This window comes from Sitophilus oryzae, unplaced genomic scaffold (genome assembly GCF_002938485.1).
Source record: "Sitophilus oryzae breed Bouriz unplaced genomic scaffold, Soryzae_2.0 scaffold_1385_pilon_pilon, whole genome shotgun sequence".
In the NCBI taxonomy this organism is placed as follows: Eukaryota; Metazoa; Arthropoda; class Insecta; order Coleoptera; family Curculionidae; genus Sitophilus; species Sitophilus oryzae.
Genome location: NW_022146043.1, coordinates 321131 through 336619, shown reverse-complemented (window position 1 = coordinate 336619; position 15489 = coordinate 321131). Strand labels below are relative to the sequence as shown.

The 15489-nt window shown below is 32.8% G+C and overlaps 1 protein-coding gene across 3 annotated transcripts in view; it reads left to right on the top strand.

Moving 5' to 3' along the window:
• LOC115875385 overlaps window positions 1-13515 on the top strand; it is a 48931-nt gene extending 35416 nt beyond the window's left edge. For all 3 annotated transcript variants that reach the window (XM_030890816.1, XM_030890815.1, XM_030890814.1), the window contains exons 18-25: window positions 379-781; window positions 1489-1750; window positions 2215-2477; window positions 3891-4093; window positions 4402-4649; window positions 6088-6400; window positions 8837-9169; window positions 12903-13515. In XM_030890816.1, coding sequence (XP_030746676.1) covers window positions 379-781; window positions 1489-1750; window positions 2215-2477; window positions 3891-4093; window positions 4402-4649; window positions 6088-6400; window positions 8837-9169; window positions 12903-13288 — 2411 coding nt within the window. In that variant the 3' untranslated portion in view covers window positions 13289-13515. The remainder of the gene's footprint in view (window positions 1-378; window positions 782-1488; window positions 1751-2214; window positions 2478-3890; window positions 4094-4401; window positions 4650-6087; window positions 6401-8836; window positions 9170-12902) is intronic.
• Window positions 13516-15489: the final 1974 nt, after the last annotated feature.

Sequence of the window (15489 nt, the reverse complement as noted above, 5' to 3'; positions counted from 1 at the left end):
TTAAAGAAAGAACGGCAGCAGAGTTGGCTTGGAAATGAAGATCGCTGTTATTTCATATAATAAATAATTTGCAGATCATCGCGATTTAAGCTAAAAACATAGACTTAATTCATAAAAACGACTTAAATAACGTTATATTGATTTAAGTCTTTACAAAAATGACTTGACTTAAGTGAAAGACTTAAGACTTAAATCATTTGAACTTTATGTTGAATTTGACTTAAGACTTGAGTCTTTTAGGCTGACTTGTTGCAGCTCTGTCCATTAGGTTGCGTATCTTCCCAATTTTATCAATCAACGGTAATATTGAATCGGCCAGATTGCTTCAGTGATACTGACAGATGAGGACCCGTCTTAAAGCTAATTTATTTAATGCAGATTGCCAGGTGGAAGCTACGATATCCTTTACTTGTCCTTGTGAAGCCAGTGCAGAATTAGTGGTAAACGCACGCGCAGACAATTCCTTACTGATCAATTACATGTCAAATTCCACATATTTGAAACAGTCCACGTACCCATATTTCCCCAATAACAGTGACCAATCTGCTTACGGAACTCTGATGCATTCAACTGTGCAAGTAATAGAACGGTGGTTGTTTAGCCAGGGATTTTACTATCGGCAGTACTATACCATTCCGGATGGTATATCCAGATATCCAGTGGACACACATGCAGGAGGGAAGAAATCTTTTGGAGGAAAGAAAAATCGCCAACCGTTGCCATTAGTCCAACTGTTGGTTAATTTAATTGATTCTTCTGTCATAAAATATATAGACAATGGGTAAACTATTTGTTTTACGTAATATGTAACATATTTTTTTTTAATGCAACTATGACACATTGAATATCAAGTTGGTTTACAAGTTAAATTAGAATAGGAAGTGTGTTTTATCAATCATAAAACATATAATGTACAGAGTGATTCAGCGTTCAGAAAAAGCTCTACAATATATTATTTTTTTTCAGAAATAGGCAATCCACCTGCGATGACTGGTTATATGACTAATAGACTAAACATCTGATATAGAGTTGTTTCATAACGCTGGGTCACCCTGTATATTCTGACTTATGACTATAATTATTTCTTCGGATTATATATTTTAAAAATCATATTCATTTTATTTTTAAATTTCTGATTAATAACAGAAATATACTCGGGAAATTAAAATAACTTTGGTTGCACATCATAATACGACCACCAGCAAACTCCATAAGACGACGCATAATGTCATTGATGACGTGCAACGAAAGTTGTTTTAATTACCCTTATACAGGGTGTTTCAAAAAACATGTGCCATCTTTCGTGGGGGATTCCTCACGTAAAATATTAAAAGTACTACTTGGAAGAAAATTATAATAAATTGAATTTTTAACTCCCTGTAGTTACGAAATAAAGCAGGATAGGACCTATATTGATATAAAAATCCCCGCACAAGTTATGGCACATGTTTTTTAAAACACCCTGTATATTAATGTTATATTTTTTAGTATCGCTCCATCGGAGGATCCTGTAAAGCTAGCAACATATAATTATACGACTTATCGCAACACAATATCCTTCTTAAAAAGTCAAAACATCTTTGTTCCTGGTCTTAGACCAGAACATCTTATGCAGTATTCAGAATATTTGATATTTAAGGAGGAATTAATTGACAAGGAACGAGGAGTTATTGAAGAGTCATTTAGCGAACTGCAATTTTATGCTTTTAGCAAGCAGAAATGGTTAGACTTGACACTTGTTATCATTAAAGTACGTATGAATTACACTTACAGCTAGTATATTTGTGTTAGAATCTCTCAGAGGTATTGTCAAAAATTCTAACTAGTAAATTATAAATAATTATATTTATACTGTTTAAAGAAAATTGTCCAATTTTGACTCGTAAATAATAGTGATTAATGGATATTGCAGTTATAACAACAGATAAAATATAAAATATATTATATAAACACGGTTATACAGGGTGAGTCTTATGGTACGTATACATCGGTGCGCTGCGCCGCGAACGAGCAGCGCGCGCCGAGCGTTGTCCGCGCGTTACTTTTATTGTTTTAACCAAGTTTTAACGAACAGCCCGCGATCCATAGAAATCCCGCGAGCATTCGTCTAGTCGTTAATAATATCTCTATCGTCCGAGAAGAACTACGCAATTTTAGCCGAGCCCGAATAAAAATTAGTGATTTACCAGTATTTTACTAAAATTTTTACTACAGGTATTGGTGTTAGAACGAATGATATCTGTAAGTAGCTGTCTAGAGAAAAACTTAATCCAAAACGAATATATCCTCAAAGAAAACGAAAATATTCTCAATTACTATAACAAACACTGTCAAAGATTTCCCAAAAAGTTCGAATGTGAAAGCAAATTGCTTCTATGGACAGAATATCACTACTACCAACAAAGATATATTTTGTGGCCTGACCAGAAATTCAAAAAATATCAAAGCGTCACCAGTTTTAAAGACTTTTATGACAGGTTTGGAAATTATGTTACTGTATGATCGAAAAAAAGGCGTCGAATACGGCTAAAGAATGACCAGATTTCCAGACACAAATCTATTTCCAAAACAACATTTTTTTTCGAAGTATCATAAGTATTGCCAAAATTTCCAAAACAACATTTTTTTTCGAAGTATCATAAGTATTGCAATATTCTTCTTCTTCTTCTTCTTCTTCTTCTTCTTCTTCTTCTTCTTCTTCTTCTTCTTCTTCTTCTTCTTCTTCTTCTTCTTCTTCTTCTTCTTCTTCTTCTTCTTCTTCTTCTTCTTCTTCTTCTTCTTCTTCTTCTTCTTCTTCTTCTTCTTCTTCTTCTTCTTCTTCTTCTTCTACTTCTTCTTCTTCTTCTTCTTCTTCTTCTTCTTCTTCTTCTTCTTCTTCTTCTTCTTCTTCTTCTTCTTCTTCTTCTTCTTCTTCTTCTTCTTCTTCTTCTTCTTCTTCTTCTTCTTCTTCTTCTTCTTCTTCTTCTTCTTCTTCTTCTTCTTCTTCTTCTTCTTCTTCTTCTTCTTCTTCTTCTTCTTCTTCTTCTTCTTCTTCTTCTTCTTCTTCTTCTTCTTCTTCTTCTTCTTCTTCTTCTTCTTCTTCTTCTTCTTCTTCTTCTTCTTCTTCTTCTTCTTCTTCTTCTTCTTCTTCTTCTTCTTCTTCTTCTTCTTCTTCTTCTTCTTCTTCTTCTTCTTCTTCTTCTTCTTCTTCTTCTTCTTCTTCTTCTTCTTCTTCTTCTTCTTCTTCTTCTTCTTCTTCTTCTTCTTCTTCTTCTTCTTCTTCTTCTTCTTCTTCTTCTTCTTCTTCTTCTTCTTCTTCTTCTTCTTCTTCTTCTTCTTCTTCTTCTTCTTCTTCTTCTTCTTCTTCTTCTTCTTCTTCTTCTTCTTCTTCTTCTTCTTCTTCTTCTTCTTCTTCTTCTTCTTCTTCTTCTTCTTCTTCTTCTTCTTCTTCTTCTTCTTCTTCTTCTTCTTCTTCTTCTTCTTCTTCTTCTTCTTCTTCTTCTTCTTCTTCTTCTTCTTCTTCTTCTTCTTCTTCTTCTTCTTCTTCTTCTTCTTCTACAATAAAACAAACTGATACGGAACGGAAGCATACGTATAGCGTTAAAAAATCAAAAATACAGAACGGATATGGAAACGGAAGGTATAGTGAGAATCAATCTTTAGGCATAAAAACCATATACAGGATGAGGAATTCACAAAATAAATTATAAATTATAACCTTATTAAGGGCAACTGGGAGTAAGTACCATTAAAATATAAAAAAAGAATAGTAGTAGGACCAAGTAGTTGAGATCTAGGGCTTGTCCTCACCAAAATTATCATCGATTGTCATTCCCCAGCCGTCTTCGATGTCGTTTTTTTCGATCGTATGGTATTTAAATTCATATTCTTCTCATTGTATTTGAATCTAGTTTTTTATTCGTAACTCTTACTGCTGCCTATTGTCCTTACGTGAAGAGCAAGCTGCAGGATATCTACGCAGTCCCGAAAAGTGAGGAGCATCTTATCCACAACGCCTGCAGACTGGTACAAACTTGGAGGAGCTTAAAGTTTAGTATAGATGTTTTTCCTCAATCTATTGTCTCTGGAAATGAAGTTAAAATTTTACTTATAGGTAAGAATATTTTTTAAAATGAAAACTGAGTTTCACTAACTATGTTAGCATCATCAGCAGATGATTAAAACTAAACTAAACTAGTCAGTTTAGTTTTAATCATTTGCTGATGATGCTTATATGGTATTTTCCAATATTCAAAGGCTCTTGGGATATTTATTATCACCTTCCGTGCATATGAATTCGAGACAACAGGCACTTTTTTAGATAGTTTATTTTGAATATAGCGGAATGACAAGATGACAAGATGACCAGAAGAAAAATGATTGGACATGGTTAATTATTAATTTTACTTTTTATAATTGTAGTTATGTACCTTTACACTGTCCTACCAAGTTACTACCCGACAAGTGAAGTTACAATAGAAACTCCTCTATCAGAACACGGCAAATGCACGTTGGATGTGCAAAATTGTGGTAATTCGCCTATTCAATATAAAGCAGCATTTTTTGGAAACGAATCTAACTTGTTTGACTTGGATAACTACGAAATCACTATTCAAAATGGTAAAAGTAAGAAGCTTGGTCTGAGGTATTTTGCCAGAAGTGTTTTTCAGGTAAAATTTTTTAATATCCATACACTACTATGTATTGTTTGTTCAGTGTGAAAATACGGGGTCCGGCAAGTGTGCGTCGGGCATTTGGGAATTTTGTTGTGCAAACCTAAAGTATGTTCTAGGATGTATTTCAGGAAAATATTTTAACTTCTACGGGATAGCTACTGAATTGGGACGATTTTTTTAATGGAACACTCTGTATGTTATTGCATTTTTGACTTCCTTTCAGATCACTTTACATAATTCCAAGATATGAGTAAATATATTCCTATAGTTTCAGAGATATTAATAAATAAAAATATATATTTTCAGCTTTTCTTAAAAATACAAGTACTGTCCTGAAATCAAAACTATATTTAGAATTTACTTTAGATGGTTTGTACTTAATTTGATATAAATATCGTAATCTTAAATCATACAAGGTCTTTAAAAATGCTCGCCAAACTTTCTAAAATATAAAATCATATTTCTTCCTTTTCTTAATTGTCCCTCCCATATGACTGGTGCGGGTCGTATAGAATAATTGGTTTTAACCTCAATATTATCTTATAGTGACCTAAGCCCCCCCAAAGGGCTTAAGCCCCTCTAGAAGTCTATGTCTCGTTGTGTAATTAAGACAGTTTACTATAGGCTTGGTGCATTCTCCGCTGGTGCTGCCACCATCAGAGAATATTGTAAACAATTGATATATACAAATACACAGGTTTGAATAGCGAGTATACGAAAAATGTATTATTTCATTATTCTAAAAGTGTTAGGAGGTATAATTTGTGATAATCCTAAAAATAAAAATAAAAAAGTAAATACATACATACATATATACACCTGCTACTCGCTGACGAGTATTCGACACACATAAAGAAAATGGTCACGCAAGGCGTTTTCTTTCATGAGCTTTTCTGTGACTGAAAAGCCCGATACGTGATGTTATCTGCCTACCGCACTCCGGACATTCAAAAATCTCATTGCTTTGTTGCCTCTTTACTTTTTGGTTGTCGCTGTTAACTGAGTTTACAACTCTTCTCCATTGAGTTCTATTATGAACTGCTTTTTCCCGCTCATTCTGCATGTTAAGCCCCTTTAAGTTTTCGTGGAAAATATCCTTGTACCTTTTCAGTTGTCCACCTGGCCTCCTCTTACCGTCTACAAGCTCACCGTAAAGCAGAGATTTTGGTATGCGGTTTTCTTGCATTCTGCATACGTGACCAGCCCATCTTCAGCGGGATTTTGTAACCATGACTTCGATACTCTCGCAGTTAGCTTTTTCAAGAGACATGGTGGAACCACCGGATTCTTAAGAGTTGTCTAAGGTGTCTCTGTTGCAACTTGTTTAATGCGTTCATGTGTCGGCGGTACGGCACCCAGGTTTCACTCCCATATAACAATGTGGGGATTATAATTGCTCGTATTTTTTACTATTTTATTTAAAAATCTGTAGGTATCCAGTATTTTGGTACTGTCTGGCGAGAGTTCAGGCCTCAACTACGCCAAGAGTCTCGTCTTTTCCGTAAACGGTGTTACCAATATTTCGGACTGTGATCTGATTAAAGTGCAAGTTCCGATTTATGAGAAAGTGAAGAAGAAGTTTCCCATCAAAACTCCTTACGGAAAAAATTACAAGGCCCAACTCTTTATGTGCTTCGGCAAAATAAATACCAAGGAAGATCTAATTTCGATTTCCGACTTAAAATCTAGACAGCTGCTCAGAGAATATACAATGGATCAGACTGAGTGCGAATTTCAAGATAAGGGTAATTATAAATACCGATTTAAAATGGTTGTTACATTGGATGCAAATTCGTATACAGGGAGGTAATAATTTCATTGCCAAACATTTAGCACAACAATCAAGTTCTTGTTTTCTTATAGCGACCATTTCGATTCTTTATAATATTAGACAGAGCAACAGAACTTTTAATAAAGCAACTTTTGTCTTATTTACCCGAAAAAAAATCTCTTGTAGATTCGAAAATACCAAAGTTGAGCATTGAAATTGTTACCACCCCACAGATATATTTGTATAACACCTTCGCTGCCTCGCCAAATTTGTCCAATCTATCTTTTCTGATTCTTTTTAATCAGTGTATACAGTGATGGGCAAACACCATAATATAATGAAATCTGGGTAAATACAGTGTATTTACCAGTAATAGTATAGGGTATATTGAATTTGGGTAAATTCTGTAAATAACAATATACCGGGTGTTGGCATCGTCGAGCGGGACATAGGAAATCCCATGTAAATTTTAATGGTGTCAATTATTGGCTTCCCTAATTATTTTAGAGAATAATTCTATTTAGGTTTATTGAAGAGCACTAAAACCCACATTCAAAAGAATAACTTTAGATATTTTTGATTAGCCCGTTTACGAGTTATCGCCGATTCCTTTTTAAATCTTTCTCCTTTCTTATGGCCCTGTATTTACTTATGAGCACCAGTCAAGGTAAAAGATAACTGTCTTGATAAGTTATTGAATATTGTAATAATACTATAATTAACCTTGTAATTGATTACTTTATTTTACTTTAATTCATATTAATTTGTATTTATAAATACATCTTTAAAATTTCCGATGTAGGAATGAGTTTTCAATAATAATAAAGCACTAAATAGGTAAATTTGTGAAATGACAACTTCATTTGACAGTTATCTTTTACCTTGACTGGTGCTCATAAGTAAATACAGGGCCATAAGAAAGAAGAAATATTTAAAAAGAAATCGGCGATAACTCGTAAACGAGCTCATCAAAAATATCTAAAGTTATTCTTTTGAATGTGGGTTTTAATAAACCTAAATAGAATTATTCTCTAAAATAATTAGGGAAGCCAATAATTGACCGCATTAAAATTTACATGGAATTTCCTATGTCCCGTCCGACGATGCAACACCCGGTATAATAATGTAAATATCTAAGAATAAATGGCCAGAAAACCACCAATTGGTTAAAGAATGCGTATCAAAAGGATGCACAGTAGCAATAATTTTATCATATACAGGGTGAGTCTTAAATAAGTGCAAATATTCTCATGGTTGGTAGATCTCGATAAAAAAAACATTTTCTTTCTGCCGTTTTTCAAATTAATCCAAAATAACCCAGTTATTTCATTATGAATATTTCCAAAACAAAGTGATTTTTTGTTAAAATTTTGAGAACAACTGGATCTTTTTCTGGACTTTGTTTCTTGTAAATTTAATCTACTACCTATATTGCCATATTATCAAGAAATTACGTTTTTTAACTAAAAACTAAACAAATTTCCAAAAAAAATTTCAAAAAATTCCCAATTTTCATTTTTTTTGAAAAAAAAAACTCAATCTTGTTTTTGGGGTCGAAATATATTAACCCTAAAGATATTTGCATTTATTTAAGACTCACCCTGATATACAGGGTGGTCCGAACTGTATTCCGGAAACTTCGGCAGCATATTCTGCATACAAAAATAAGTAAAAAAGTTCGTATAAATATGTATGTCCTAAAATGCCTAGTTTCGGAGATGCAGGGGTAGAAATTTCATTTTTTTTCAATTTCTGAAGTAATGTCAATATTTGGATGAGAATTGGTATCTGGGAGTTTTTTGACATAAGAAATTTGATTTTGATATAAATATAACTCCTACGTGTAGAGGGCGCCACCTACATATTTTTTAACTGGTGTGAAGGGTAGTAACTTTTCGTCCGTACCTTTCTCATGTCAAAAAACTCACAGACACCAATTTTCATCCAAATATTGACGTTACTTCAAAAATTATTTAGTAAAAAATCGAAATAAAAATGAAAATTCTACACCCTTTGGCCTTTATCTTCGAAACTAAGCATTTTAGGATATAAATGTATGAATTTTGTTACTTATTTTTATCTGCAGGATGTGTTGCCGAAGTTTCCGGAATACAGTTTGGACCACCTTGTCATACCAGGACCACCTTGTATAATAAATTCTATCAAAAACACGACAGCACAACGCCGATGATGCAATTTAAGTGTAAATACCCTTGTTTTATAAATACCCGTTATAATAGCAGGAATATATCCGCATATACCAGGAATATATCTACAATATTCCTCCATGGGTATATACCCGAGACCTTCTGGGTATATACCAGGTATATACACAAATTTTATTTGCCACCGCCCATCACTGAGTGAATATCATTTAGTTTTACTAAAGTATATATTTGTTTAATTTTAGGGGAAAGCTCCGTTGTCATTAACTTCTGTTTTCTTTCACAAGGTGAAAAGTCTTTTTACGTGTTCTTTTGCCATGAAGAAATAGGTGATTTTTGCGTGCTGTTTAAAACGTCGTCAACGTTGAAAACGAACAGTGTTGCTGATTCTATCCCGGTAGAGCTTTCCGAAAATTTTGCGAAACCTTGTATTTGCAAGACTTCCACTAATACCAAGTGCCCCAAAACCTTTAAGGTCGATATACCGTGCAGGAACGAGCGGTTTTGTAAAAGCATAAACACGATGATCCAGATGTGTTTCACCACAATTATTTTTAATCATTTAGAGACATTTTCAGGTAAGATTTGCGATTAAGAGTGGATAGAAAAATTTACATATTACATTGGTTATATTATTTTTATATTAAATAGTATACACCATTGATCATTTACAAAATAATTCATAATCTACTTGGACTGAATAATATGCTGGGCTTAATAATATACAGGGTGGTTCGAACTGTATTCCGGAAATTTCGTCAGCATATTCAGCAGATAAAAATAGGTAAAAAGTTCATATAAATGTATGTCTTAAAATGCTTAGTTTCGGAGATACAGGGTGTACAAGTTTCATATTTATTTTCAATTTTTTCTTAATAATTTATGAAGTAACGTCAATATTTGGATGAAAATTGGTGTCTGGAAGTTTTTTGACATGAGAAATTTTATTTTGATGTCAATATGACTACTACTTGTAGAGGGCGCCCCCTACATATTTTTTAACTGGTTTGAAGAGTAATAACTTTTCGTCCGTACCTGTATAAAATTAGTGGGCAAAAAAATGTAAATTAACGACGTTTTTTACGTAAAGAAGGTCTCTTGGTAAAAATCGCTACCAAGTAATGGTTCTCGAGATATTTGGAGTCGAAATTATCAACAACTGCAAACATAAATTAAACATGTTAACTAACAGTTATTAGACTGAAATCATAAACCTGAAATGTTTTCGTGCCAAAACTTCAACAGAAACTATTTTATCATCATTTTTCCGCAGAAAAAAATAAAAGTTTATAAAAAATTTCGAAAATTTTAGTCAATTAACTCTATCTACTCAGTGTGTTTATTTTTTGTCAATAATGACATGTATTGACTATTCCCATTTTAAATATCTTGAAAACGGTTGCTCGTAGAGATTTTTACTAAGAGACATTTTTTACGTAAAAAATCACGGAAATGTATAATTTTACACTCAGTAGTTTTATACAGGTGTGGACGAAAAGTTATTAGTCTTCAAAACAGTTAAAATATATGTAGGTGGCGCCCCCTACAAATAGGAGTCATATTGACATCAAAATCAAATTTTTCATGTCAAAAAAAACCCAGATACCAATTTTCATCCAAATATTGACGTTACATCAAAAATTATTTGAAAAAAATCGAAATAAAAATGAAAAATCTACACCCTGTATCTCCGAAACTAAGTATTTTAGGACATACATTTATACGAACTTTTTTACTTATTTTTAGCTGCAGAATATGATGCCGAAGCTTCCGGAATAAAGTTTAGACCACCCTGTATATTTAAAAATTTGAGAATGTACTAGGAGCCATTCAGTTACTTCAGTTATATCCAACTTGATATAAAATTTGCCCAAGGAGTCAGGGAAGATCATAGTACTAGGTACATCTTTTCTCTGATAGTTTGTTTTTTTATTCATCTCAATATCTTTATTTTTATTGGAGATATTCGCTTTTAAATAAGACAGTTACGATCTACAGATGATCTACAGCAATTTTAGCATTCATTTTGGGTCCTCATCAACACATTTATAAAATAGTATCTACTATTTTTGTAACGTTACTGTCATTGAAAAGTTATTGAGATGAATAAAAAAACAAACTATTGAGAAAAGATACACCTAGATGATAAAATGATTCTTAAATTCTTGCTAACGTTGTTATCCCTTATTAGTACGAGAGCTATAGTCTGTCCAACGAGAAACTAAGTATGAGAAGATCCTTGACAGTGATAGATGTGTCTGTCATTTTAATTTCAAACTAGTTTATTTTATTTTACAAAGAAATAAGTTGGTACAACTGGAACGCATAGCGGGAAATATTTAAAATTTGATTGACAAGATGACAAGTGATTACTTCAAAATATTGTGAAAAAAACTGTATAAAACTGAAAAAATGTAATCGAGTTATTTTATTTAATAAAAACGGTATGTGTTAATACAAAACAAACAAGAACAAGACACTACATACCAAAAAAATATAAAAAAGAACTATTATTTACTTTCAAGCTTTATGAAACTACCCGCATTTATGATTATATTTATCAATATAACTTATGTACAAATACAAATTTGTAATATTCCACAGGAATAAATAAAACAACATAGGTAAATAAAACAAACTATTTTATTAATAATAACACCTACCAAATTTTATACCTTAAAGGTTGATTAATTAACTTTAATCTTAATTTTTTTTAAACCAGTACCTTTTGACATTATTTTTCTGCAGTACTAAAATCCATTATTTACCTATCGTGTGATGTCGATATTTTACAGCTACTCCAGTTTTTAGTATGTGTTTAGTTTGATCCTTCTACCATATACGAGATGCACTTATCTACGACGAAATGGTATACAAACTTTATAAATGGCAACTTCATTGGTGTATAAGACTTTCTGCCTGGGCAGTGAGTATTAACCATAAACTGTGCTCTGGGTCTACAGTTAATTTTCACTCGATTTTTCCTCCACTTGACTTCAAAAGACACAAAACACACGTAATAATACGAATCAAAATGCATCATCTTCCAAAACGCAGGGTATTTAACAAAAGTTGACACAAAATTATAACCTATAATTTGGCAAGACTTTGACAAGCGTCAAAAATGACAAAAATCTAAAAGCGAGTTCATACGCATCGGCGTCCGTTTGTCGTTCATCGTTCCGTCAAACCAAGAAAATTGAAATACGATCTGTCATTTTTTAAATAAACCAATAAAACTGGTTAAAAACAACAAGACACGACGTATGACGGATTTATATTTAAACCCATCCATAGATAACTTAAAAATGATTAGAAACTTTTTTTAGTAAAATAAATAGATTGGTATGGGACGTCATCTGCTTTTCTTCTGTCATCGTCTGTCGAAATATTACCTGAGAAAAAAAAAACAGAGTATAGCAACGTCGGAAAAACATTTTTTTATGACGTCTGTGATATATCTTTTACTATGCTCTCTAAAACAGCATGCGGCCCGTCTGGCTGCCGGTAAATGTTGCGTTCCCTACTGCGCATTGAAAGAAGATGCTATATTTTTATTAGTCCTTTTAATTCTAGTATTGAATATAAATCGAACATGTCTCCATAGCGCAGTGCGTAGAGTTTCTAGTGAGTGACCACGAACCGATGATTCAGAGTTCGAATCCGGCTCAGGGCAAAGACTTTTTTATTTTATTTTCGTTTATATTCTGATAGTAAAGTACCTATTAAATATTTGTTTTTTTTTTAATTACCAGAATTATTTAATACTTTACTATCGGAATATAAACGAAAATAAAATAAAAAAGTCTGATCGGAAACTCTACTCACTGCGCTATGGAGACATGTTCGATTTATATTCAATAGATATTAGAATTTATAGGACTAAATTAACAAAAAAATATAGGATCTTCTTCCGATGCGCAGTAGTGAACGCAAGGGGTATCGGCAGCCAGACGGGGCGGATGCTGTTCCAGAGAGCATAGTAAAAGATATATCAAAGAGCCAGGCGTCTTAAAATACTTTCTCGAAAACGTTGCCAGCTCTTAGACTATATAGACTATAAGTAAAACAGCGAAATCTCTCTCGTTATGGAATTGAAATATAAAATGACACCAATCACAACAAAATCATATATCCGAAGAACGGAGGCATGAAAATGCAATAAATTTAAAAACTGCGTAATTTTCTAACCAATCGAAATCTTTAAATTCAACCAATAAAATTAATATCGTGAAAATGCTCGAAAATCAAGCTTTATTGTGTACCCTTTTATATTAACTCTTAATTTTGTTATTAAAAATTTTCTTTCAGATTCCGCCTTCATAGTGAGATTCCTCAAATATCACGCCGAGAATTCACCCAATGGCTCTTTACTACCGAGCGACGTGTTTGAAAGTTCAGCCGAGTTCGACATCACTCGATCCAAATCAATGTCTTCATCAACTAAAAGTATTTTTGTTAAGAATGTCATATCGAAAGACACAATATCTTTAGTATTTCACTGGGACGTACCGCAAAACCCGTCAGTTGAGAACCTGGAATTGAAAAAAACAAATGGCAAGGAAGTGCGATACTTCAAGTTGGTGTTTCCGAAACTAGAAGACGAAGTCAGTGGTAAAACTTATAGTATGAAAAGTAGCCAGGGTGGTATAAGTGGAGAGAGTAAGTTAAATAAAAACAAAAATGAGTCTGTTTAATGGAAGCGAAAAATTGAGACCCGTCCCAGTCGTGTAGAAAAATGGTTGTAACTTATATGGACCTATTATTTTTGACAAACTACTTAGTGTATTTTCTCCCTATTCGGTATAGTAGCGATAAAAACTTTTACAGGGGCGTGCTTATACAAAATTTTATGCTAAATGTATCATATTTTTTATAAATAATTTTGTACTAAAATTATGTATACAAATATAAACGTATAGAATACTAATTTTAAACTTTTCTTACTACCCTATTTCGCAAAACTGCACTTTGGTTATTTTTATACTTTTTGTAATTTTTTTTATAACCTATTATTAATAATACAGTACAGAGTCGTTTAGTACCATGCGGCGTCTTATGGAGTTTGCTGGTGGTCGTATTATGATGTGCAACCAAAGTTATTTTAATTTCCCTCTACATATGAGGCGGATTCATCTCTCTAAAAAATCCTATATGGGTATTTTACCGCAAGAAAATCTAAAAAATAAAATAGTTATTTTTTGTAAACACATATGCGTTAATCCAAACTGGTTAGGTTTACAGATATATAAATTTGCCTAACGAACAAAAAAATGCTTAACGTTTCGAAAAGTTTATCTCTTTCCGTCGTCGGAAGCAAAAAAAAATACAAAGAATAGAAAACTATTTAAAACATTTAAACTGAACTATTCGAGAACACTTTATTTTTGTTTAAAACAGATACGTCTACAAAAACCGTTGACGTTCTGTTAAAATGACATTATATCAAGTTAAACTTCAAAATTAACAATTACTACCTGATAACAACTACTTAATAAGGTAAAACCAGAAAATCACAAACTTTCTGTATGATTATTTTTAATTTTTACGTATGTTTATTTATGTTATGTTCTTTAAAATCAAAGAAGCGATTGCCATACATCATTAACATCTACAGATGCATGAACAATACATCTATTTTTATTAGATTGTATTAAAAAAGCATCTTTTACTTTTCTTTTAGAGGCTATCTCTTCTTTCATTATAATTTTGGCGCTATTAAAATTTATTCTGTGCCCTGTGTCCCATTAATGCTGACAAATCTTAGATTTGTGAAAATCTCCCTTTCTTAAATAATTTTTATGTTCTTTAATTCGAACATTTAAGGAACATTAATATTTCTCCAAACCTACGCCTATGAGCTCTGAGATGACGGAGTGCGACCATTGAACGGGAGCGTATAAAACGCTCTACCTCCCACCACCCGAACTTTTCCCACTCCAGAATTGAGCGAGAGTTGGAGGAGCCACCGCAATCAATCACCGGGTCCAGGGACCGTAGAATGTTCCCCCAGGAGCAAACGGGAACATTGCGGCATGATTAATGACACGGGACGCGGTACATGAGCCACCGAGTGGCGGAAAGACACTCCCTTTAAACACTTGTATTTTGCAGTAAAAACGGTTGGGGTTTGACAAAATAATGTCTTCCATCAAACAATAACTTTTAATACTGTAATTAAATATTAGGCTATACAAGGTCAACTAAAATTTGGGTAGCTGTTATCTAAATTTGAAATTTACTCTTCATTTTCACAAAGTGTGAAATATGTCAAAATCTTTAGATTTTAGGTATGTGCTTCTTCAATAAAACTCACTTTTATTTTTTTCCTAGAATCCGAAAATCAATTAATATATAGGGTGTTCCATTAGAAAAAACACAACTTTGATGTGTGACTTTTTTTGGGGACACCCTGTATAATTCTATATATTTTTATAAAATGCTTTCAGTGAATCTACATATATGCTGCCAAAATTTCATTTCGATATAAACTACCGTTCTCCTTGGAGCGTATGAAAGGCGCCACCCTGTACAGGGTGGTCCGAAGTGTATTCCGCAAACTTCGGCAGCATATTCTGCAGATAAAAATAAGTGAAAAAGTTTGTATAAATGTATGTCCTAAAATGCTTAGTTTCGGAGATACAGGGTGTAGAAGTTTCATTTTTATTTCGATTTTTTCCAAATAATTTCCGGAATAACGTCAATATTTTGATGAAAATTGGTATCTGGGAGTTTTTTGACAGGAGAAATTTGATTTTCATATCAATATGACTCCTATCTGCAGGGGGCGCCACCTACATGTGTTTTAACTGTTTTGAATAGTAATAACTTTTCGTCCGTGCCTGTATAAAACTATTCAGTGAAAAAATAAACATTTCCATGAGTTCTTAAGATATTT